General features: G+C 44.8%; 1 protein-coding gene across 6 annotated transcripts in view; it reads left to right on the top strand.

Annotated features, from left to right (window-relative positions):
* The window catches only part of RUNX2 (RUNX family transcription factor 2), a 314,495-nt gene that overhangs the window by 198,124 nt on the left and 93,014 nt on the right, over positions 1-23,357 (top strand). For 2 of the 6 annotated variants that reach the window (XM_073810668.1, XM_019949876.3), the window contains one exon: positions 10,527-14,824. The exons of 3 other annotated variants lie outside the window; for them this stretch is intronic. In XM_073810668.1, the coding sequence (XP_073666769.1) occupies positions 10,527-11,005 (479 nt within the window). In that variant the 3' untranslated portion in view covers positions 11,006-14,824. Of the gene's footprint in view, positions 1-8,853; positions 8,920-10,526; positions 14,825-23,357 lie in introns of those variants that run through there. One more of the 6 variants, XM_033864133.2, reaches the window with a different exon arrangement.

The raw sequence follows: 23,357 nt of genomic DNA, 5'->3' as shown, positions 1-23,357 counted from the left end.
GCGTCTGACTGGAGAGGGAGAGAGGGCACTGGGTAAGGACAGGTCCCGGCAGGACACAGCTTGAGGCTGAAGCCTGTGGCTTTGATCCCAGATTAACGTGGGTCATATCAGGCCCGGGAGAGCTGTAGCTTGTGGAGCTGACGTCGAGCCTGAACCAGAGCACTTTGGTCATCTGGTTCACATGCTGGGTCTTGGGACATCGGCTGGTTTGAGACACAGGCGTTAAGGTTCAGGATGGCTTCAGGGCTGTGGGACCACACCAGGGCGCTAAGCCCTTTGAAGGGAATTTTATTTGAAAAACACGGTGCCCCGAGCTTGTCACATTTTGAGCGATGCTACCTCCAAGGCAGCTGCTGCCTGGAGCCTTCCTGGGTCTGCGCCAGAGGCAGTCACAGGGAGAGTCTGCAATTGCATTGGTGCTGGATGTAGTCTATCTGTTCCTACTTTAAGAAGGGGAGAATCGAGCTGGATCTGAAAACAGTCTGCGCATTTAGGGGATGGTGGAATGTGGTTGCTATGGTAATTATTTGCTCTCCTAGCCTCCTTTTCCCACTGCAAGAGGCTTTTTTTTTTTTTTTTTTTAAAAGAAGAGTTTGGTTGGGTCTGGAGCTGGGTGTGTGGAGTGAATCAGGAGTTTCGGGATTCTAATTCTCAGCTCACGTCTTTCCTAGCTTGGACCCAATTTTTAAATTTCCCTTCATCTCTGGCTCTACTAATTCAAATAACACCGTATGAAGGAATACCCTTTTGAGACGGAGGTGTTTACTATTTGCTGTGTACTTTTGCCCGTTCTCACTTACAAGAGTCTTACCCAATGAGAGAACCTGGGGAATAAATAAAGTGACTTGCTTACGATCACTCAGAACATCAACGGTAGGGACCATATGAGAATTCTGGGGCTGAGTCGAACACGGAAAATAGGTGGCAGGAATAAGCCCCCCCACCCCACCCCGTTCCACATCCCATCCCCACCTCCATCCCCAGGCCTGTCACTGACAATTGATCAGAACCCTCTCCATCATTGCCCTCCAGGTAGGCATGGCCACCAGTATGTTAGAACTCGCATGAAAGTGACACAGAATCCCTGAACCGTGGAGGGGACTGTGGCAGCTGAGCCCCCTAGGTCTGGGGCCAGGTCCCAGGCCACCATTTACTGGTCTGTCACCTTGAGGAAATCACTTTGCTTCTTGGGGCTTCAGTCTGTCATCCATAATGTGGGGTCAGTGATAACTGTCTCCCTCCCAGGGCTGGGGTGAGGATTTAATGTGAGTAGACATCTCCCGTGGAGTACAGATCCTCTGCAGGTGGGAACCTTCGAATCTCTTTCCCCGTAGTAAAACCTGTGACACCGTGGGATGCTGTGACTACAAAATCACTTGGAGGATTCCTGTGCTTGGAGCAGAGACTGGTCTGTTAAGCACCGGCCAGTGCTGGTACCCAGCGCATCCTCAGGGCATTCCTAAACGACGTGCCAAGCTTGAAAGACTTTCCCACTGGAGCACCCCAAAGGGCAGAGGGAACTCGGCTCCTTCCCCACTCTGCGCCCCCCAGTCTGCTGACGTAACCCAAAACAACCCCACCTCTTGCCTGGAGAGCATTTTCTTGTCTCCTGTTATACCTTAAAATTAATGTGAATTTTCCTCCATAGTGTATCTGCTTTGGTTTTAATATAAAAATAACGTCTTAACTTACTAATATCAGTTCAATGTCCCTTTTTAAAGTCCCTCCCCCATTTGTTCCCGTCTTATATTTCATGCCTTCCTATCAGCTGAGCTTGATTGTCTAATATATAACATCTCAACCAGTTCATAAATTTCTGCTTTTAATATAGTCTGAGTTACCATTAGCACAGGCCACAGGAAAATACCAGGCTGTCCCTTCTGCATTCAGGCTTTTTGGAAAGATTTACTTAGGAACAATTTATCATTTAGTTGCAATTTTTAAAATAATCTTAATTGGCCACATATGTTATCGAATAAAAAGCCGGTCTCCTAGCCTCTGCCTCTGTCCGCGTGGTCCCACCCCACACGTGCACATGCGCACTGCATGTTGCCAGGATGTCAGAAAACTATGCCACCCTAGGCAGATACCGTCACAGGAAAGCCTCCCCCTGATTTAAGACAAGATTACTGATATTGAAGCTGTTATTTTTAGGAGGGAAAGACTGTTGCTTCTAAACCTCTGTCCCTCTTTTTCCTAGTTCCTCCTGTCTTAATTGTGGCTCTGTGTTTTGGTAGCCATAAGTCATTAGTGGTTTTTAATTTCTCTGAAACTGAAATAAGGTCTGAAAGGGTGGATTTGTCCCTTTTTCCTCCTTTTCTTCCTTCTTTTTTTTTTTCTGGCTAATCGGAGGAACGCAACCACATCTGAAGCCACTTGGCTCATTATGAATTTCATGGAAACTGATTCTCTGAAAGTGTTTCCATATGTGTGTTCCCCATATATCCCATCCTCTCTAAATGGGAGCACAGACGTGTGCATGGGCTGGAAATGGCTTCAGGATGTGACAGAGCAGTCATATGACCACCGCGGCACTGTGGGTGGCCCCTTCTGAAAGACACGGTGTCCTGGGTGCTGGCCTCCTTCCTGTGGCGGATCTGGTTTCAAAGACTATCCACCCTTCGTAGCCTTTAAAAAGTTCTTAATCAAGGCCTAGCAAGAAGATCTCTCTCGTTTTTCCTCCGTTTCTGTCCCCCCTTCACCCTTTGGTTTCTTCCTTCTCTCTTACCCTCCCTCCCCATGCACACACGGACACACACACACACACACACACACACACACGCACTGCACATCTATGGCCTCCCTCCTTCTCACCGAGAGGAAATGTATTATTCCAACCATATCCTCAAAATTTGGGTGGGTTTAAGGGATGGTTGAAGTTTCTGAAAATTGCCAGGTTGTGCGTTTTTGGCTTTATTTTTATTTTTATTTTTCCTTTTTCTCTCTCTTTCCTTCAGCATAGCATACTTTCTTAGCCTTGGGATCAGCTGGTCTTTCAGAATTTGTGAGGGTGCAGTGGAAAAGTACAATTCATTACAACACGGAAAATAAATATTTATACTGGATAGTCGAGGCACTTTTCCTCTCTTTTGCAAAACCGTGGAGCTTGCTGGTCTGACCTCTCATTATCTTCAAAAAATCGATTTCAGATCCTCATTTTGCTGCTTTCTTCTCCATCAACGTGATCCATTACATTTCTCCCACGTCGGGTATACTTTTCCACCCATTGTCTAATGAAATTAAAAGTAAAACTAATTTAGTGATTGATACTTGATCATTTTAATGTGAGGGGACAAATTCAGGGAAAGTAAGAAAACCGATGTAAAAAGTCTCTTAAAACCTCAATGTGGAAAATGCAAAGTAATGTTCTGCATAGAGTCCAAAGTTGATTTTTAGGTAATGTTTACATAGCATTTCTGCTTCTGTCATGTTGCTTGCTTGGGTCTGTGCTAGTAACTGATTCGTTTAGTAGATGTTTTGGAAGTACGCGTCTTTTTTCAGTGCCATACCGTGAACGAGGTAGGGGAGCTGCTTTTTTTTTTTTTTTTTTTTTTTGGCTGCACAGTGTGCGGGGTCTTAGTTCTCTGACCAGGGATCGAACCCGTGCTCCCTACAGTAAAAGTGAGGAGTCTTAACCACTGGACCGCCAGGGAAGCCCTTGCTAGGTAGGATCTCAAAGAAGGATACACGGTTCCTCTTCTTCATTTGCTTTCCCTTTAGCTGGAAAATGAAAATGCTTCTCTAAAACCAGTGATGATACTTTAAAATGCATGGAGTGGTAAATTTACATCTGTAAACGTTGCAGATGTATAGGGTAAAGAAAAGGTGATAGGGATTTGTATACCTGGGAAGTCCTTGTGTAGTGGTGAGCTTTGAAGGCAGTGCTTACGTACCCGGCTCTGGCAGAGAAAAGAGAGGTGGCCGTGAGTCTGGGGATGAGCAAAGCTGTAGTGAGGGTTCTGAGTACATGCCCCGCCCCAAAGAGGAAGGTTCGTACCGAGCAGTAGTGGGACGTGACCGTGGAAGAGTAGAACAGAGGGCTCTGACTATGCCAATAGCCTCACCCTTATTTTCCGCACCCCCTTTGCAGAGCTGCTCAGTCACGCCTGGTGAAGGGTGGCTGTGATCTGTGCTGGGTCGGGATGACACCCTGTGGTTTCAAGGCTCTGCCTCTGTGTGGCCTGAAAAGGTGGAAGATTTTCCCCTTCTGTGTGTGTTTTCATAGAATGCAGATCTCTGGAAGCTCAAGGCTGAAGCTCTACGTTTCCCCACTGGCACGCACTGTCAGGGATGCAGACAGGGAGTAGCACACTCGGGCCTGAGACAGGAGGACCACGTTTTCATCTCAGGATGTCACGCAGATCCACGTGTCTCCAGGGTGCCATCTCTTCATCTATAAAGGTCATCCACAATTCTGGATGATGCTGACATACTGGCTCTATATACTACCTAGAAATTCAGACAGGAAGCAAGCTTTCCAGCCCACTCCAAATAAACCACGTGACCTTAGTGGCAACAGTTACCTTGGGGTCCAGAGGGAGAGGAGCATGCTGACTCGCCTTCCCGCAGGCTGTACCTTTCTGGCCTGGCTGTCTTTCTCCTTCCTCTCTTCTCCCCGTGGCTCCCCAGTGTAGACTTACACACAGATACGGGCTCTCAGGATATTGGGGACAGCACGGTGGCAAAACAGAGGAATCCGTTCACTAGTGGCAATCGCCATTTGCGGGCCCCTGTCTGAAACGTGAGGTCAACTGATGTAACAATGCTCGGGGAGAGCTTTGAACACCCTTTAAAGAGAGCTTTAGGAGGTTTTATAGGTATGGAATCGTATTTGAGTTACATTTTAGGTTTGATGTCAGCATTACTTAATGTTTATTATAATATCTATTTGCTTGATGCGTCAAAAATGTACCAGCTGTTGTGCGGAGTTCCTGATCCCCCAACTAATTTACTTATTTGTTGATTTATCCATCCCTTCATACACTTATATTTAAAAAAAATTTAAGCTCTTATAATATAGACAGTTCTGAGGGATATGAAAGGAAAATAAATCATCTTTACCATCCAAAGCTTACTTTGTAGTTGGAGAGCACAGGCTACGAAACAGCTAATAATTCAGTAAAGTAGTGGCTGAGGGCCCGAAAGAGTGACATGGAAAATAAATGCTATTTCGAACAGGAGTGAAATAGGAAATTATATAATAGAGCAGTTGGGAAGGTGGCAGCCAAAATGTAGAAGGGAAGAAGATTCTTAGAGGAGAGCGGCTCTGTGGAGATCTCATGTATTATATGTTCCAATAGAAAGGATGCTGCGAGGGGGTTAATAAAAAGTACCCGGACGTTGTTATTTGAGATTTAGTGTGGCGACAACTCCCACCATTTGGAAGGCCTCGAGGAAGCTTTGAAGTTAACGCCTCATTGCCGAGAAGCATGATGGCTTTTCATTCTGTATATTTTTGCCCTTGCATTAAAAAAGGGCAGAGGACTCTGCATTTGCCCATCTGTGTTCCACCTGGATTCAAGGCCCCTTGTCCTTTTCTCCGCCCCGACCTGCCCTCCTTGGCTGGGGCGTGTAAATTCCACTGCTGAGAGGGGTTGATACATGGGTACGATGTTTCCTAGCTGACAGCCCCGAATGGCAAGTACCCTGGTCTGCTATTCTTTTCAAACTCCTATTTCCATTCTTTTGATAGCTCTCCTGGCCCATTTTCAGCCAACCATAACGTCTTGAGGGTCTACTGAATAAGAAAATGCATGTGAAAGTACTTGGTAAAGGCCTAGAAACATCAAGTATCATTGTTATTAAGCCCCAAAGGGGAAAACGAACAGGGATTAGACTATCACTGCCCTCCGCAGCTCACTCTAGTTAAGAGTCAAGTATGACCCAAGATAACTCTCCTTAGCCATCGGGGTGTGGAAGGCACTGAGTGGAGGCTTGCAGGCTGCAAGAATAAAAGATCAGAGCTTCTCTTTTATTCTCCCTTATCTTGGTTTCACTCCTTTCCCCTACACTTTCCACTTGCTTGGGAGGCCCAAGAGACCTGGTTGGGTGAAGGGAGGCCATTTCGTTTTTCCCCATAGACTTTGGCGGATAGGAGCAAGAAATTTTTACTTTTTTTTTTTTTTTTTTTGCGGTACGCGGGCCTCTCACTGTTGTGGCCCCTCCCGTTTCGGAGCACAGGCTCCGGATGCGCAGGCTCAGCGGCCATGGCTCACGGGCCCAGCCGCTCCGCGGCATGTGGCATCTTCCCAGACAGGGGCACGAACCCGTGTCCCCTGCATCGGCAGGCGGACTCTCAACCACTGCGCCACCAGGGAAGCCCAGAAATTTTTACTTTTAACATTGATTTTATTTTTATTTGAGCTGCCGGGCATTTTATTAATATATTCTTCCCCAGGTACACTGGGTTGTGAAAAACTGCTGCTGCTGCCGTTTCAATGAGCAAGGTTCTTGCAGCTCTATTTATGATAACTACATAAATCTGCAGCTGTCTGACTGGCTAAGGGTGCAGCGAGCAGTTGTGGAATGAAATGCATCTGTAGGGAACCAGCAGGTCCTAAGGGAATCAAGCCCTTGACCTTGGTCTCATTCACATTATGCCACGAACAACTGAATTAGTTGCTCACTGTTGAGCAGATTAGATCAACAAGTCCCGAAAGAGTTTTTAAATAGTGTCCCAAGAACAGTAGCTCTCATTGGGCAACACATGGGCACCAGAAGAACCTACTTAAATATTTCTAGGCAAGTTCATTTCGGCAGGTAGGCTCGTAAGACAGCAAATGTATCTGTGGTTGTGTCCACCGAATTCCTTAAGGGTGACTAAGACTGCAGAGCGGTTAGAGGTCGAAGAGGTCTTGTCTAGCTGCGGTTCTGCCTCTCTGGAGCGTTGTGATTTTTGTAGAGCACATGGCTCCCTTCTCCGCTTAGCTTCCCTATTTGTCAGCGGGTTGGATTAGGATCATCTAAACAGTCAATGAGGGGTTTGGATTTGTTTTTCACTGGAGTACCCCAGACTAGCAGAGGAGGATAAATGGGTACCTTAGGGAATCCGGGGGCATAGTTTAAAGCTTCACAAGTGCAAACTTTTGTTGAAGTCATTTTTGGTTTGTCTGAAAATTCACCCAAGTGTTGCACTCTACTCCACATCACGTCCATGTTTACTGTACAGCATACGCTTGTCTCCATGCTGGGTAAAACGAGCCTATCAGGAAGATGCACCATGTTTATCTTGGGCTTCAAGTAACTCCTGGCAGTGCTGGCTTTATTTAATCGGTAGGTTGTAATCTGGAGTTTTAAACCGGCTCTAAGGCTACAAGGCAGATCACTGGGGCCGTTACTGAGCTTCGGCATTACATTTCTAAAATTAGACTGGGGTGAGAGTACTTTTAGAACTCTCCAGGCTTTCATCCTGATCCTTTTAGTAAGTAGATATTATATTTTCTTTCCTTTAGTTGATATAATATCCAGGTCTATAGATAGTTTGTAGCTGTACGTAATGTGGCTGGTGACATGGGTATGAATAGTTTAGGACACAAGGTCGAAATAACCTGAGAAGATGGTCTAAAAGAAAAACTGAGTTCTTGTACAGAATGGAGATTAGAAGTACAGGTACCACCCCATTCAATGAAAGAAAATTTAGTTATATCCTTTGCTTCTATAATAATTATTATAAATAATCGAAGGTTAGGAAGGGGTTTAAGTTCTTTCTTTTTAAGTTTAGAATTCCTTCCATCTCCCCATCATTGATTATTATATAAGAGCTCTCACATGATACTGCAGCAAGTTGTTAAAATTTCTTCCTACAGAACACATTGCAGTGTAACACGAAATAACTAAGTTCTAGAAAATTTTATTTTTTGTAACATAAAAATTACCGTATCATCCCTTTAAAGTCCTCCTGAGCTCTCTTTGCCCAGAAGGAGTTAATCCTCAAGACATGACAGTCTCAAATGACTAGAAGTCATTGGTCAGAGTTCTGTAAAGCCAGCGGAAGTTTGTTGCATTATTTTCTGTAAACCACAGCCAGAGCTCATTACTTGAAAGATGAATGTCCATTTGCATTAGCGGGCATTTAGAAGCCAAAAAGGTAGAGTGATCCTGGCATGTGATGGATAATAAAAACATCAGACAAATGTATCAGGTACAATCGAGAAGTTGGGGGTGGGAGGTGGAGAGAGAAATTCAAAACCACACTGGAGTTTACTGGCAGGGTCCCCACATAAAGGGTTTTAATGAGGCTTCTGCCTCAAAATCAGGGAACCCACCTGGAATTTTAATTATGGCGACAGTATATTTTAAGTATAAATACCCACGAGAAGCATTTTTTACATTGCTGAGCCTACCTGTGTGAGCTCTGTGCTCCCGTGGGGGGAAAACGCTGGTGTTGTAAGGGTGCCGTCTTTCCATTTGAAATTGCTCACATTGTTCAGGTACTACAGAAGCACAGGGCAGGGAGATGGCAGATCTCATCTGGCCCCGTTGGCGATTCTGTCCTAATCACTTCTTGTACCTTTTCACACCTGAGCTTGTCAGAATTTCCTATTTGGGTGGCGTTAGGGAGAGGCCAGCGGAGGATGGAAGAATTTATAAAAAGCAGAGAGTAACTGCCCAGACTGTGCTAGTTTTGGTTTGTCATCTTGAAAGTGTTTGCTTCTGGTATTAGAAGCTGCTCACCAGCTTTTGACTCTCTGCTTATGGGCCTGTGGATTCTGGGAAGGTACTGTGAGGGGTGGGACCTTCTCTGCCTCCCCTTCCCCACCCCCAAGGCCGTTGCTTCTCCTCCTGTCTTGGGATTCACGGTGATAGAACGTTAGAGCCGGAAGGGAACTTAGAGCTCATCCCCTCATTTTACAGATGATGACACTGCCACCTCTGACTTCTGCCTCTGGCCTTCCACTCTCAGTAAGAAGAGCCAGGCAGGTGAGACTTTTCACAATTGCTGGGCTGGGCTGGGTGGGGCTGTCTGATTGGGACTGTCCATGAGTGAGAAACACCTTGTTAACGATATATTGCTTTGAAGTAGTCACTTCTTGCTATCAGTGCACATCACGGCACTTGACCCGAGCATTTTATAAAGAACACAGGCAGTGTGCATTTTAACAAAAAATGAACAACTCTCGATCAGCACCTTGAAAGAAAAATATTGGGATGATTCGTTTAATAAATATTATAGTATCCAAGAACGTGGCTAAGAAAATGGAAGCTGAAGAAGTACCTGCTCACTAAGACCTTCAAGAATTGCTGAGTGCTTTCTCTTACAGACAAAAGCGGTAGGAAAAGCAAATGTATGAGATACAAAGGATTGGAAGATTTTAGGTGTGAACAAAATCTTAAGAACACTGGTATTATAAAACAGCTTGTCACAGTTCTGTCAGTGTTAGAAATTCATAACTCTGTCTTTAAAGATCACAACTATAAGTTTTTGGCATTTCCGAAAACTAATTTCCACACGAAGTAGTTTCTAACTGTGGTTTCATAAGTTAAGTGCCAGAAATACCTATTAAGGAGGCACCCTGTTAGCTTTAGAAGTTAAAGGACTTTACATTTTAGAGGAAAGCTGTCTTTGCTTCAGGTTCCCAGTTCAAACTGGCCTGAAGCTAATTCTGTAGGATGTGGTACAGGGATCCGGAGGGTGGATGGTGAGGTACCCTCCTGCTTTATCTCCTCTACCAGCGAGCCTTTCCCCAAAGCTGCTGTTGGCACGTGGCCTTAATCAGGTCCTACTTCTCCCATCAAGACTTGAAATGCAGTGATTCCTAGGTACCAAGCCTTCCCCCCACCCACTTTCAAAACCTGCTAGTTTATGACCCTTGGGAGAATTTCTAAGGGTCAGACACTCCCTATACACCCCCAGATAAGTAAGATAGTTCCAGAAAACATTGAAATCTAGTTAGATTTTTTTTTGAAATCTGTTACCAAGATGAGGAATAAAACAGGATTTCACATTATTTTAAGAGTTGAAGTGATAGGCCCATGCTAGGGTATCTTTTTGACGTTCCTTCATTGACAAGGGGCCCTGCTAAGAGTACCCCAAACAAAACGGATCACTTTGGAATTTCTTTATATTGGGTTGAGGAAAAGAAACGTTGTCCGACTTAGTAAAAAGGTCACTTTCAAATATCTGAGGTACAACAAGGAACAAAAAGAGAGGGGAAAAAACATCAATGAGGATTCAGTCTTAAAGTCTGGTGAGTGAATCTGTCTGATCAGAGTGTTGGGTTGGTTTACACACACGACCTAGCACACATTTGGGCTTTTAAAGCCCTTTGGGATTCTCTGGGGGTGAAGAACTTGAGGCTCAACGCTGCTAAGACTGTAAAGTGAAAAACAAACAAACAGAAAAGCCCCAGAAGTCTGTGTAGTGACCGGTGCATTTGAAAGTCTGTTTGTGGCTTGCTGTTCCTTTGGGGGAAAGCTGAAGTTTTCTTTCTTTTCTTGTAAAAAAAATAAATAAATTCTTTCGTGATTTTAACTGCTATTTACAGATGTTTCCCTCCCCCCTCCCCATCTTCTGTTGTAATTTTTAGGTGCTTCAGAACTGGGCCCTTTTTCAGACCCCAGGCAGTTCTCAAGCATTTCATCCCTCACTGAGAGCCGCTTCTCCAACCCACGAATGCACTATCCAGCCACCTTTACTTATACCCCGCCAGTCACCTCAGGCATGTCCCTCGGTATGTCCGCCACCACTCACTACCACACCTACCTGCCACCACCCTACCCCGGCTCCTCCCAAAGCCAGAGCGGACCCTTCCAGACCAGCAGCACTCCATATCTCTACTACGGCACCTCATCAGGATCCTATCAGTTCCCCATGGTGCCCGGGGGAGACCGGTCTCCTTCCAGAATGCTACCGCCGTGCACCACCACCTCCAACGGCAGCGCGCTCTTAAACGCAAACCTGCCTAACCAGAACGATGGCGTTGACGCCGACGGAAGCCACAGCAGTTCCCCCACCGTTTTGAATTCTAGTGGCAGAATGGATGAATCTGTTTGGCGACCCTATTGAAACTTCCTCAGCAGTGGCCCAGCGGTCTCTGGGAGCCACATCCCAAACGTACCAACATATACATATATAGAGAGTGCGTATATATGTATATCAACTAGCCTATCTACAAAGTGCCTATCTTTTAGAAGGTTTTTTTTTTTTTTTTTGTCTTGGCATTCACTCACTCTGTCATGATCTTGCAACCCTCAGAGGGTAGCTCTTGAGAAGCAAGAGGCCCAAGAGAGACAATCCTAATCAGATTTCAGATCATTCTCTCTTTAAACATGTACCTTTGCGAGCAAACAAAGGAAAAAAAGGTACTTTTGTTGCTGTTGTCATTTGGTCTGTTATCCTCAGTAACCTGTTCAGATGCCAGTTCAGAGAGGTGGACTCCAAGTTCAGGAGGAAAAGCAAAGACGCTTGTCCCCTGTGCTTTGAAACCACACACCCTCACGGTGCCGCTGTGTGTGGACCAGTGCCCTCGGCAGACCCACTTACACAGCCGGTCCAGGTGCCCGCGGAGGGAAAAGGGGCAGAAAGAAAGCTTCCGTTCCCTTGCCATCCATTCAGAGTAACTGTTCCAAACTTCGGCTTTCACACCTTCTGCAAGTACTCATTTGAACTGTTTGGTTCAGTTGTTTTTATTTTAATTTTTTCCTACTTTAAGAAAGTGACTTCAGAAAGTACCGATCAGGATAGATTATTTTATTTTACCTTTTTAGACTTTTTTTTTTCCTTTTCCCATTTAACCAAAAAGAAATCCGATCCCGAACTGCCCCCTTCCCACCTAACCCCTTCTTCTTTTATGCAAAACTGAAAATGGCAATACCTTATTATAGCCATAATGGTAGAGATAGTGTTTGCGTTTGGCTGTGTGTTATTTGTCTTCTTTTTTTTTTTTAAATTATGAATATGTGTAAAATCTGAGGTAACTTGCTAACGTGAATGGTCATATAACTTTAAAGATATATTTATAATTATTTAATGACATTTGGACCCTTGAAACATTTCTTAGTGTATTGATATGTTGACTTCGGTCTCTAAAAGTGCTCTTTATTAAATAACAAATTCCTTCAGTGGGCTAGAGCCATATCTGAAATATTGCTAAGCAATTTCAGTTCATCCAGACACAATGTGATTTTTAAAAATACTTCCATCTCCAAATATTTTAGATGTAGCTTGTTTTTGTGATGTATGAAGGAAATGTTATGTTAGTTCTTTTCCGATCTTTGATTGCCTCTAACACAGCTTTGCCTTTTAAAAAGCAATAATCAGAGATTTAAAAAGCAACCCTTAGTCCTTTATCACTTATGTTGCTCATTGTCAGCATAAAATGCTGGAGTGATGTGGTTTCCTAATTTCTTTGAAATAATGATGACTCTTGTCATATTAAAAAGACAAGCACAAGTGAATCCTTGAACTGCAGAACAATGTTCTGTGGTTTCAGAGTTAAAGCAAAACTCAACATCACCAGTGAAGACGTAGTCAGCTTAAAGCCACACATGTGGCTGAAGGATCAGTCGTGATACACACACGGTACAGGAAAGCAGAACTGCTCCAGGGAGTGTTACCCAAAACGCCTTACCAAACAGTAAGTCAGGGGAACCCAAATCTGCCTTAGCCCCGGGCCCACCGGCAGCTTCCCACAGAATTTGCATTTAAAGGAGCAGAGTTAAGTCCTTGTCTTCTGGGAGCAGGGTCCTCTGAAGGAGCAGGCAAGTTCCAGCAGGCAGCTGATCTGAGAACATACAGGCAGTGGGGACCCATAATACAGCCTCTGATATTCATGTTTCTCACCATGGGGGGGGCGAAGGGAAGGCAAAGCTAGGTGGAATTTGGTGTCTACTACTGCGTATGAATTTGAGCCGAAGCCCTCCTGTCGGATGCACTTTGACCACTCCTGGCGGCCACGTGGCAGATTCTCAAGTGTGGATCCTTGATCCAAGCCAGGACCACTTCACGACACCACCAGGCAGATCCCCACCCACCTCCCCCACAGGTCAGGGCCCTTTCATTTAAAGCTTGTGCCCGCCCCCAGGCAGAACCTTTAGAGATTTGCCTCCGGCCCCAGAGGCCCCTTGCTCCCGGGTCATCGTCCAGCCCACCTCATAGAGCACCAAGCATCTTGGGACGGCTCGTGGGCCATTGGACCTGTGCTCCTCGCCTGGGAATTCACCCTGACTCCTCCTAATAAAGATCGAGGGGAAAACCAAGCCCAACCAAAACAAAACACTTTGCCTTCTAAAGGTTGTATACCAAGTATGCTTAGATAAATAAGCCACTTTCCTATTACTGAAGATGGAAGTAGTAATTGATACTATTTATTATTTGTGTGTGGTAGCTTGAAGCAAGCCACTGTCCATTTATTTGTAAGTGTAAAATATGTGTGTTTGTTTCAGTAGCACTTAAAAAAGCCAGTGTCTGGTTACACATTTCAATCTTAATTAATTGACAGAAAAATGTTACTGCCAGTGCCAGCTGTACCCTATTTAATAAAAAAGGTACTATATCTGTACATTCTTTTTAATGTTGAAAGGGCTTTTTTAAGTTTACAGTACACATACTAAGTGACTTGAGGGATGCTTTTGTGTTGAAATGTTAGTATAGTGGCTGCAGGCAGCAACCCAGAAACACTTTAAAAGTTTTCTTTTTTTTTTCTTGGGAAAAATTCAAGCACTTCTTCCTTCTCCCCTCACTCAAACCATTCCAATGGGGTAATTTACATTTCTTAGATCAAATTCAGCCCTTTTTTAGCCCGGGGGTTTAAATTTTTCTATCTTTTTTTTTTTTTTCTTTTTTAACCAAATCCTTAATTTGCACTGGGTCACGTGTATGATTTGTGATTTCAAGACCAAAGCAAAGCCTTACTGCTACTGTGGAACCATGAACTAGCCAGCACTCTACTTCCTTCAGATTAAAAAGGCATGGTTTACAGCGTGACCAATACAGCCACTTTTTTAACCTGTTCTAAACTATGTCAGAGTTCCAGGACAGGTACCGAAGCTTTAGTTTTTTTGTGTGTGTGAAATGACATCCAGGTTGGAACTGAAAGACTCAACAGATCAGCTGTGGTTCGCTCTTCAGGCCGTCTTACCCCCACCAGGGCCTTTTAAAAGTGAGCAGAGAACTGTACACCATTGGGGCCCATCCATTGCAGATTCAGAGGGGAAGAGATGTATGTGCTGGCTGAAAGAGTTCCCTCCATTCCCAGGAAAGGGACTGACTCAGAGTCTAGGTGAACGCATGGAAACACAAAGCATTAGCAAAAACAAGAATTATACCTATGACATTCGAAAGAACCATAATAAATAAAATAAATAAAAGACGACTCTTCCAAACCTTGAATTTGTTGTTCTTAAAAAGATAACACGTTTGAAACATATTTTCTATGTGGGAATTTTTTAGATGTTTGTTTACTTCATGTTTACAAATAACTGTTTGCTTCTTCATGCAGTACTTTGAAATATATCAGCCAAAACCATAACTTACAGTAATTTCTTAGGTATTTTGAATAAAATTCCATTTTTTTTGGATATGCTTTACCATTCTTAGATTTCTGTGGAACAAAAGTATTTGTAGCATTTTGTGTAAATACAAGCTTTTCATTTTTATTTTTTTCCAGTCGCTGTTGCCCAAGATTTGCTTTCGGTGCACATATTGTACAAATTCTGCTTTGTGCCACAGGTCATGATTGTGGATGAGTTTACTCTTAACTTCAAAGGGACTATTTGTATTGTATGTTGCAACTGTAAATTGAATTATTTGGCATTTTTTCCATGATTGTAATATTAATTTGAAGTTTGAATTTAATTTTCAATAAAATGGCTTTTTTGGTTTTGTCATGTGTGTACACTGGGTCTTTTCTCATCCGCGGTTTCTTCTCTAGTCTGACACCTACTCCTGCATACACCTGGGCACTTATTGGTCGTAGGACTTGCCTGGGCTGGATGAGAGCAGAGATCCTATATTACTGGTGAGAGGAAAACCGTCTTGGTAAGCGCTGGGCTCTTGTTTTGGCCTACCCCGAGAGAGGGGTGGGTGAAGAATCTAGCAGTGCGCTGGCTTCCTTATCAGCCTGTTGTCTGAAGGAAGGAGTGCTCACCCCATCCTTGGGTAAAGCCCCTTATTGCAACCAGGGGGACGAGTCAGGGTAGAAAGACAGCAGCCTCGATGGTTCCACGATGCTAATCTCTGGGCACATGAATAGGGCCGACAAGTGAACCCTTGACTGTAGTCACAAGAGCTCAGGCAGCCCAGCCGTAGGGGGTAGTCTGTTTGCCTTCTGACATCTCTTTTGGGTTCTTAAAAAGAAAGTCAACCAAAGGCAAGGATGAGTGAAAACGGACCTTGGCCTGGAGAGCTCTAGCCTCAGAAAAATTCTACTACTAGTGAGGCTAACTCTAGTTTGGAAACTTTTTTTTCTGGGCCGCTGTTTATTTTTGGTAAGTCCCTCCCCTGCGAGAAGGTCGAGGGCCTGGGGTAGAGCGGTTGCTTGCTTTCTGTCCCGTGCTGTCCGTCCGTATGCCTTGACTTATCACAGCTCTAGAGAGGGACGGGGAAACCTCGGTGCCGACAAGCGCAGTCACTGGCGGGGGGCCCACATCACGCTAGGAGTTAGAGGCTGCCTTTTAGATCTGCTCATTCTTACCCCTTTGGCACTGTTTTCTGAGAGACCTTGGAAACAGCTCATTTCTAAGCCTGGGAGACATCCTAAAAGCACTTGGGTGAACTTAGGCCAGGGAACTTGTTTGCAACTCTTTGAGGATGTATATTTATTTATCCTTTTAAATTAAACATCTGTGTGGCTTTAAAAGGCACTGCACGGGAGGTGGGCATGGTGGCCTTCTCGGCCTCTCCAGCTTTCTCCCGCAGGAGCAAATCACTCTCCTCCTCGGGGTCTCAGTTTCTTGGTTTATGGAAAGGCACTGGGCTAGACCTTGGCGCTACCGACACTTCAGGCTGGATAATTCTTCGGCGTGTGTGCAGGGAGGACTGTCCTGTGCATTGTAGGGTGTTCAGCAGCGTCCCTGGCTTCTACCTGCTACATGCCTGTAGCGTCCGCCCAGTTGTGACAATGAAAAATGTCTCCAGACGTTGCCAGGTGCTCCCTGGGGGGCAAAATCGCCCCGATTAAGAACGACTGGGCTAAAGGCTCTAACTTCTTAGGCTTTCTGGACAGAGCTGGTGCGAGAATACGATGCTCATTGAAACAGGACGGCCAGAGGAGACTGAGGGACTCCCCAGGGATGGAGGCCCATCCGCCTGTCCCGTCCCTCCACCTCATGGCACCCCGAGGGCTGTATGTGTCGGGACAGAGGCTCCTGACTCTCCAGTCTGCACTTCCTCCATCTTCCCCGCTTCCCAGGCCCTGCAGCCAGCGAACAGCACGGCTGTGGGGCTTTGCTAGGCCTGGCCGGCTGGGCTGTATTTATCATGGCTGCTTCTGTTTCTCACTGGAAACGACAGGCGGAAGAAGAAAGCAATTTCTCCAGTGTTTTTGACCCTTTGTGCCCCCTGCCCCACAAATATTTAATCATCAGACATTTCTTGGAGAGTGGGTGTTTCCTGTTAACTCGATCCCGGCCGAGACTGGCCCCATAAACACCTCGGCTCTCCGTCGCAGAGTTTATTTGGCTGGGAAATGGGTATTGCCGTGTAAACAGGAAGCCCCCTGAAGTTATTATCTACAGATGCGGTTGAAGAGCCACATGTTTATATTTATGGGATTTGAGAACAGTCTGAAAAGGCCAGGGAGGAGGTAGAGGAAGCCCTTGTTCACAGGGAGGGCAGGGCCCCCAGATCTGCACGTGTTGAGTTTTCATCCCCTCTGGAAGTGGGTGGTTCGGTGCACTGACCCAGCCAAGAGCCAGGGTACAAATGCAGGTACCGGCTGGTCTGATGTGAGCAAACAACCCTACCTAGATGATCAGGTTAACAGTGGGCAATCCAGTTTCAATCTCTGACCTAATCACTTAACGCCATTTTAGAGACCTGCCCTAGGAAACAGGGTTTTTTTTGGTGGGGGAGGGGAGGGGCGGGTGGTATGATAAGACCGCTATCTTACAGGCTCTAAGTTTTTCTGGGGACAACTGACTTCCTCCGTTTCGGTGAGTGGGGGCCAGCTCTCCTGTGAGACCCCAGGCAAACACACGCATCTGCTCCTCGAATCGGGTCTGAAGGGCTCGGGAAGGATCCTTCGAAGGATGCCTGAGCTGTCCGGGTGTTGGTGCAGAGAACATGTGGGTAACAACTGGCTGCTCACTGGCGCTGTGGGTACCGGGCTACTCCAATCCCTGCTCTACCACCTCTGATCTTCCTTCCTGGGCTCTCTCCTTGGGTCTGCAGAAGATGCTTAAGTAAGGCCAGGTAGTAACCAATACATGGATGGCTCTCATTTAAATTATGAGCTCTGAGCAAAGGCGAGGGCATCTCCCTCCTCCTCCAGCTTCTTTGTGGCTCCCCCGGGGGCTTCACAGCATTCAGTCGGGAGGCCTTGGAAATGAAATTTTTTAAAAAGTTATTCATCAAAATTTGGCAAAGGATCTACTGAAGATGTAAAGGGCAGTATACTAAGGGGTGTTTGTGTGTGTGTGTGTGTGTGTGTGTGTGTGTGTGTGTGTGTGTGTGATGGGTGCAGGCACACCTGAAGGGAGGGAGGCGGGGAGGGAGGAGGGTGGAGGCATGGGAAGAGGTGCCCGAGCAACCTTCAGGGAAAGACGAAGCTCAGCACACACACAGATACCCCTTGACACAGTATTTATTTGCCTCAAATTCTGCAAAAATCACACCATCCCACAAGCACCTACTCTTCTTCAAATAGGTTATTTAGAAGGGACAGGGGCCACTGGATGCCTCCCTGAGATGTCAGGAGCACGGTGACATGGACATCTGAGAAGGGTTATTACTCATTTTTGTAACGCATTTATTCACAAGCGTTTTGTGATTCACCCGGCCCTGCTGTCCTGGACAGACATGCTCAACCAGTTGGAAAGCAGAAGGATCAAGTTTCTGGAAACCCACTGAACTTTTACTAAAATTTATTTTAATTTCATTTGCTTATTATCTTGTTGCAATGATGTCTGACCACTCAGTGGGGCTTTCTGGAAAACCTGCTTTATGTTTTAGCATGGCAAAGGTAGCTCACGTCATGATTGCTGTCTTTTTGTCCCAGGTCTTTCTGTGCCACTCCACAGCCAATAGGATGGAAAGAATCCCACCCCTGCCCCCCACCCCCCAACCTGTCATCCTTATAGAGAAACCAAGACCATCTAGCAAACTGCTAAAAAAATGGGAGGGGGGAGGGAATGGGGACAAGCAAAAGTTCTTCCACACAAGCCCTTCAAGAACTAGTTTTGTCTTCACAACACTAAATGAGACCAGAACACAAAATTGCAACAAGGTCTCATGTGGCCCTGTACTCCTTCTGCCTTGGGACATTTCTACTGGAGAACCCAAAGTACCAGGGGTAGCCCGGATGCGGGGATGGAAGGAAGATAGAGTGAGATCAGTGGAGTTAGGAGATACAGGATACAGTGGCAGAGCTGAAGGGGGTCTTTGAGAGCTGAGGGTACCAGGAACTCCCAAAATGCAATCGGATGATGGATTGATATAAATGTGCAAATGTCTCATTTAAAAACAGCAAAAGCAAACACACAAAACCGCATGACATGTGTAATCGTGGGAGCCTTAATACAACGGTTTTATGATTTAAATCTCCTTGGACATCCTTTCCTTCCTAAATTAGGTCATTTATTTTTTTTATAACTGCATCCGTCTCTGACAGTGCAACAACTCTGGCCAGTTTCACTTTCTGTTTCTCTGTGAGTTTCTCTCTATTCTCTCTATTCTTCTGCCCTGAAACGAGAGGAGCGTTTTGTGGGAATCATGACATATTCCAGCAATGTCTTAGACCGATTCTGTTTTTCTCTAACAGTCATTTAGTATTGAAATCTTGAAAATCACAATGACCTTTCTCCTTTTAGCGGTGTGCTCAGGGAGTCTTTCTGGGTGTGGATTTGGGGGCATAGAAAATCTGACTCCTTATCAAGATCTTATTAGTGGTTTTACAGATGAGAAATGCAGAGACAATTACTGAATGTAATTCTCCACCACAACTTCTGGGACACACTGGGAACTCAGATCATGCGGGGAGAGACCGATGGACCAAATTTCATTCTTCACGGGCGTCAGAGGGAGAGAAGGATCCAGGAGGGAAGAAAGGGCGGAACGTTAGCAAGGAGTTAAGTGGTTAATGGGAACTCAGCTTTTTTTTTTATTGGCTAATAAAACCTCTCAGGGTTTTTCATATTATACGGTTCCTTCAGGCTCCTAGCCCAATGCTTAAAAAAAGCAAAAGACAAAAACAACAACAAAAAAGCTGGAGCCTGAATACCGATGCAGCTCCGGTCTTGTTTACTTTTTCATTTCCGCAGTTGTAAAAAAAAAAAAAAAAAAAATTTCCTCTGGTAGTTCAACTTTATCACACAGCAGGAGCGGGTCAGTGTTTGAACAACTCCAGTGATTCCTGCCTCCCAGTGAAAGGAAAAAGTACACTCCATCTCTCTGTTTCAGAAAGAGACCACGATGCAAATGACAGATGCATTGGGAAATTTTTAAATGAAAGCCTGGGTGGGGAGGGGGCGTGAGTAGGAGCGAGGGCAGATATTGAACCGAAACCCATCTTTGGGATCCTGGATGCAAACATCTCTGTCCTTTTCTTGCCAGTGGTGCTGTTCTCCCAACGGAGCAGGATGTTCTTGTTTTTAATAATAGCCAGACCAGATGCTAAATTCTCCTCGGCAACATGCTGGAGAAGTGAGAAGGCAAACAGCTGATTCCTGTTAAGATGAACACCAGGAGAATAAGCCAGAAAGTATGAGAATTCTCTGGAGGTTTTTGCTTTGTAAACCCCCGTTTGGCAGGGAGATCACAGAATCCTAGCTGAAAACACAGTCTGTCCTCCTGCACCCGTGCCTCCTTCATGCTGCTTGCTGGGGGCCTTTGAGTCTCCTGCCTGCTGTCCATCCAGCTCTTTTCTGAGTTATCCAGAGGACCGGCTCCCAGGTGCCCCGGGAGGGAATAGTCGGAAGCCCCGAGCCCTTTGGCTTTCACCGACTATAAAAAAGTACTCATCAATAGGAGGGAATTTTTTACTTGCTCCTTGCCATAGAAAATAGTGAAATCCTGAACCCAAGCCAATAATTCTAAAATGGCATCTTTGTTCCATCTTTTTCAGTCCCTTCTTCCCCCTGTCAGAGTCCATCAAATCTCGCAGTTCTTATTTTGTTTTAGAATACGCCACACATGTAAGACGCTGCTTTCTTGTTTCCCGGGGAGATGCCAGAGCCGCTGTGGGGCTCTGTGGGGCAAGGCTGCACACTGCTGCCGGCTCATGCCACCCAGAAGTTGCTTCCCAGAGAGCAGGGGTGCCTGGTGCTCCCTGACAGTCTCTTCTCGGGGCTTGCAGGAGTGAGAGAAGGAAGGGACGTTAGGAGCAGGTAGAGAGGCTCGTACCGGTAATCAGGTCCCCAAAGTCCTCCTTATGGCCTTTCTTCTTCCCATCATCCTCCTAAACCCTGGTCCTTCCTTTTCCTGCTGGCCGCTCCCTCCCCTGCAATGCACAAAGGACACCCCAGCAACTATTTTCTCAGTATTTTCGTCCTCTGTAGCTGTCCTTGAAGTTTGCTTGGCCCTCATCTCACTAATATGAACATCCCGGGGAGAAAGGAATGGGGACAGAAGATGATTTACCTCCTTCCCCTCTTGGGATGGCACTGATGGCCATTGTTTTAATTTCCTCTTGGGGAAAAGTTGTATTTGGTACTTGGTGATGTGATCAAATAATAATAATACTTAACAACATTTAATTTTCATGGCACACTGGACTATGCCCTTGGCACTTGACTTAATGTTTCACATGACTTATCTCAATCTTCTCAGCAACCTATGAAGGAGGTAGTATTGTTTTTATCCCCATTTTACTGATGAAGAAACTGAGGCTCAGACTTGCCCAAGTTACGCAGCCATTAAGACTCAAGCCTAGATCTGCCTGATTCCAGAGACTATATTCCTAAGCTAAAACTTTAGACACAATCTCCTTTATCATCTGTATAATGGAGAAAGTAAATGAGTTAATGAGATATGAGGAAGCCTAGCAAAGTATCCACAGCATAGAAAGTATAAAATTGATGGGACCTATTATCGTTACTCATAATAACTAAGATGATTCTCTTAAAATGAGTCAACAAGGTTTCCAAATAGTTTGAATCACAATAGAGCTGGAGCCCGAAGTGGAATGCTTTTTAAAAAATATTCTTTTAACACTTAAAAAAATGTTGCTCTTTGAAAGTAATATTTTTCTACATATTTTATAAACTAATTTTCTACCGAACATCATGGCTAAGTTTGGCAATTGGTTTAACATGGGTTCTTCCCTGTAGGAACTCAGAGACATCACATCACATAAACTATAAATTTAAAATACACGGGCACATTCAGAACAGAAATGTTGACCCTACCCCAACCTCAGTCCCCAGTCTGTAATCTCTTCCAAGGTTTTCCATTTAGGTGTGTTGAATTTCATGTTAATTTTGTTACTGCAGAAGGTATTAATGAACCTAATTTGGCAGCATTGGCCTCATCTTAGAAGAGGAAGGCCCAAGCCAAGAAATTCCTGTCAACTTCAGCTCTTTCGTTTCCAGGAGTGGCTCTGAGATCCTTCTTACCACCTGATAAAGGGGCAGCACCCAGATCCCCCATTTCTGAAATGCATCACTAAGAGGCAGTACTGTGTACTGGAGAGAGCTGATCCTGGAGGACCCAGGCCTGAGATGGGATACCTGGTGTGTGCCGGCTTTGTGTACTTGTGCAGGGGCCTGGGAATGGGGCGTCAGTGTTCTCTGCCCTAAATCATTTAAATCTCTTTAACTGAACAAGTAGGCTTCTCTCCAACTGTTTTAAAGCATTTTATAGACTATTTCCTTACGTCTACTTTATATGGAATTAATATCCCATTTTCCCCAAGTCCCAAGAGAACAGAAATGACCTCTCTCCCTCTCGCTCTCTCTGCCTTCTTTTCTTTCTTCTTTCTGAAAATATTTATTGAACACCTACTCTAGGCAAAGCAGTATGGTGGAAGGCTTAAAAAAGCACCATTACAAAGCACCTTGGAAAGCGTCTCTATTCAACTTAATCCATCCCAATAAGAGGTGTCTGTCATGCCATTCTTTATTTAAGTGAATTCATGAATGTTTCAGGTTGCCCAAAACAGAGATTAAAAAGTTAGTGATTAGTTTCTAGAGAGAATTTGGATAGTTTTGATTTCTGATTATAGCCAATTTCATTTCCCATTTCTCATTTCCTGAAACACTCAAGTATTTGTGAGATACTTGGCATCTATATTTAGTCATACAAGCCTTTCATTTCTATCACAGTATATGGGAGGCTTGGTGTTGAAAAAGTGGGTGATTTTCATATAATCAAAGGGGGAAAGCTGGTCTTCCATTTTCTCTTTCTTGTTGTCACAGTCATGCAGCCAACTCTGCATTAAGGGGTTGAGTCGTATATTGAAAGAGGGAAGCAGAGGGAATTCCCTGGCGGTCCAGTGGTTAGGACTCTGTGCTTCCACTGCAGGGGGCACGGGTTCAATCCCTGGTCAGGGAACTAAGATCCCATATGTCATGCATTGTGGCCAAAAAATAAATTAATTAATTCAAAAAAAAAAAAAGAAAAGAAAGAAAGGGGGAAAGCAGTTAGTGGCAAAAAGATCTGGGTTCCAGATCCCTACCAACTAAACGTGTGACCTTGAACAAGCCACTTAACCTCTCTTGACCTTCCCCTTAAATGTGGGCAGTGATATATTACCTTCTAGATGGTATGCTAAGGTTCCATGCAGCAACTCTTACCTATAGATTTGGAGTGGCTTTTAGAATGGAGAAATTATGGGGAGTTTTAAGAGGCAGGTAGAGTCTGCCTAGCATTAAGAGAGAGAACGAGGTCCATTTTTTCTCACAGAATTGGCAAAAATGGCCAATTTGTAGAAGATTAGTAAATGAAACCCCAGAGAGGTCAAATCACTTACGCAGGATCATCCTATAGACAGATGAGGGGACCTGAAGGGTTGGAATCTATTTCCAAGCCGTTCTCTTACTCATTCACTGGAAGAGACATTTCCTTCCTTTGTAAGAGTAGCTTCTTCTGTCTTGTCTTTTCATTAAGCACTTATTTACTTTTGTACTTTTTATGAACCTATTTCATATTTTATAAACTCATACTGATTCTGTTAAAAACTTCTTATACTCATGTGAATTAATTTCCAACATACGAATTTCCAACATACCATACTCCAGCTCAACTTATTGAAAAAGACCTGCTA

Source organism: Tursiops truncatus, chromosome 10 (assembly GCF_011762595.2).
Source record: "Tursiops truncatus isolate mTurTru1 chromosome 10, mTurTru1.mat.Y, whole genome shotgun sequence".
Taxonomy (NCBI): Eukaryota; Metazoa; Chordata; class Mammalia; order Artiodactyla; family Delphinidae; genus Tursiops; species Tursiops truncatus.
This window is presented reverse-complemented; position numbering and strand designations above follow the sequence as displayed.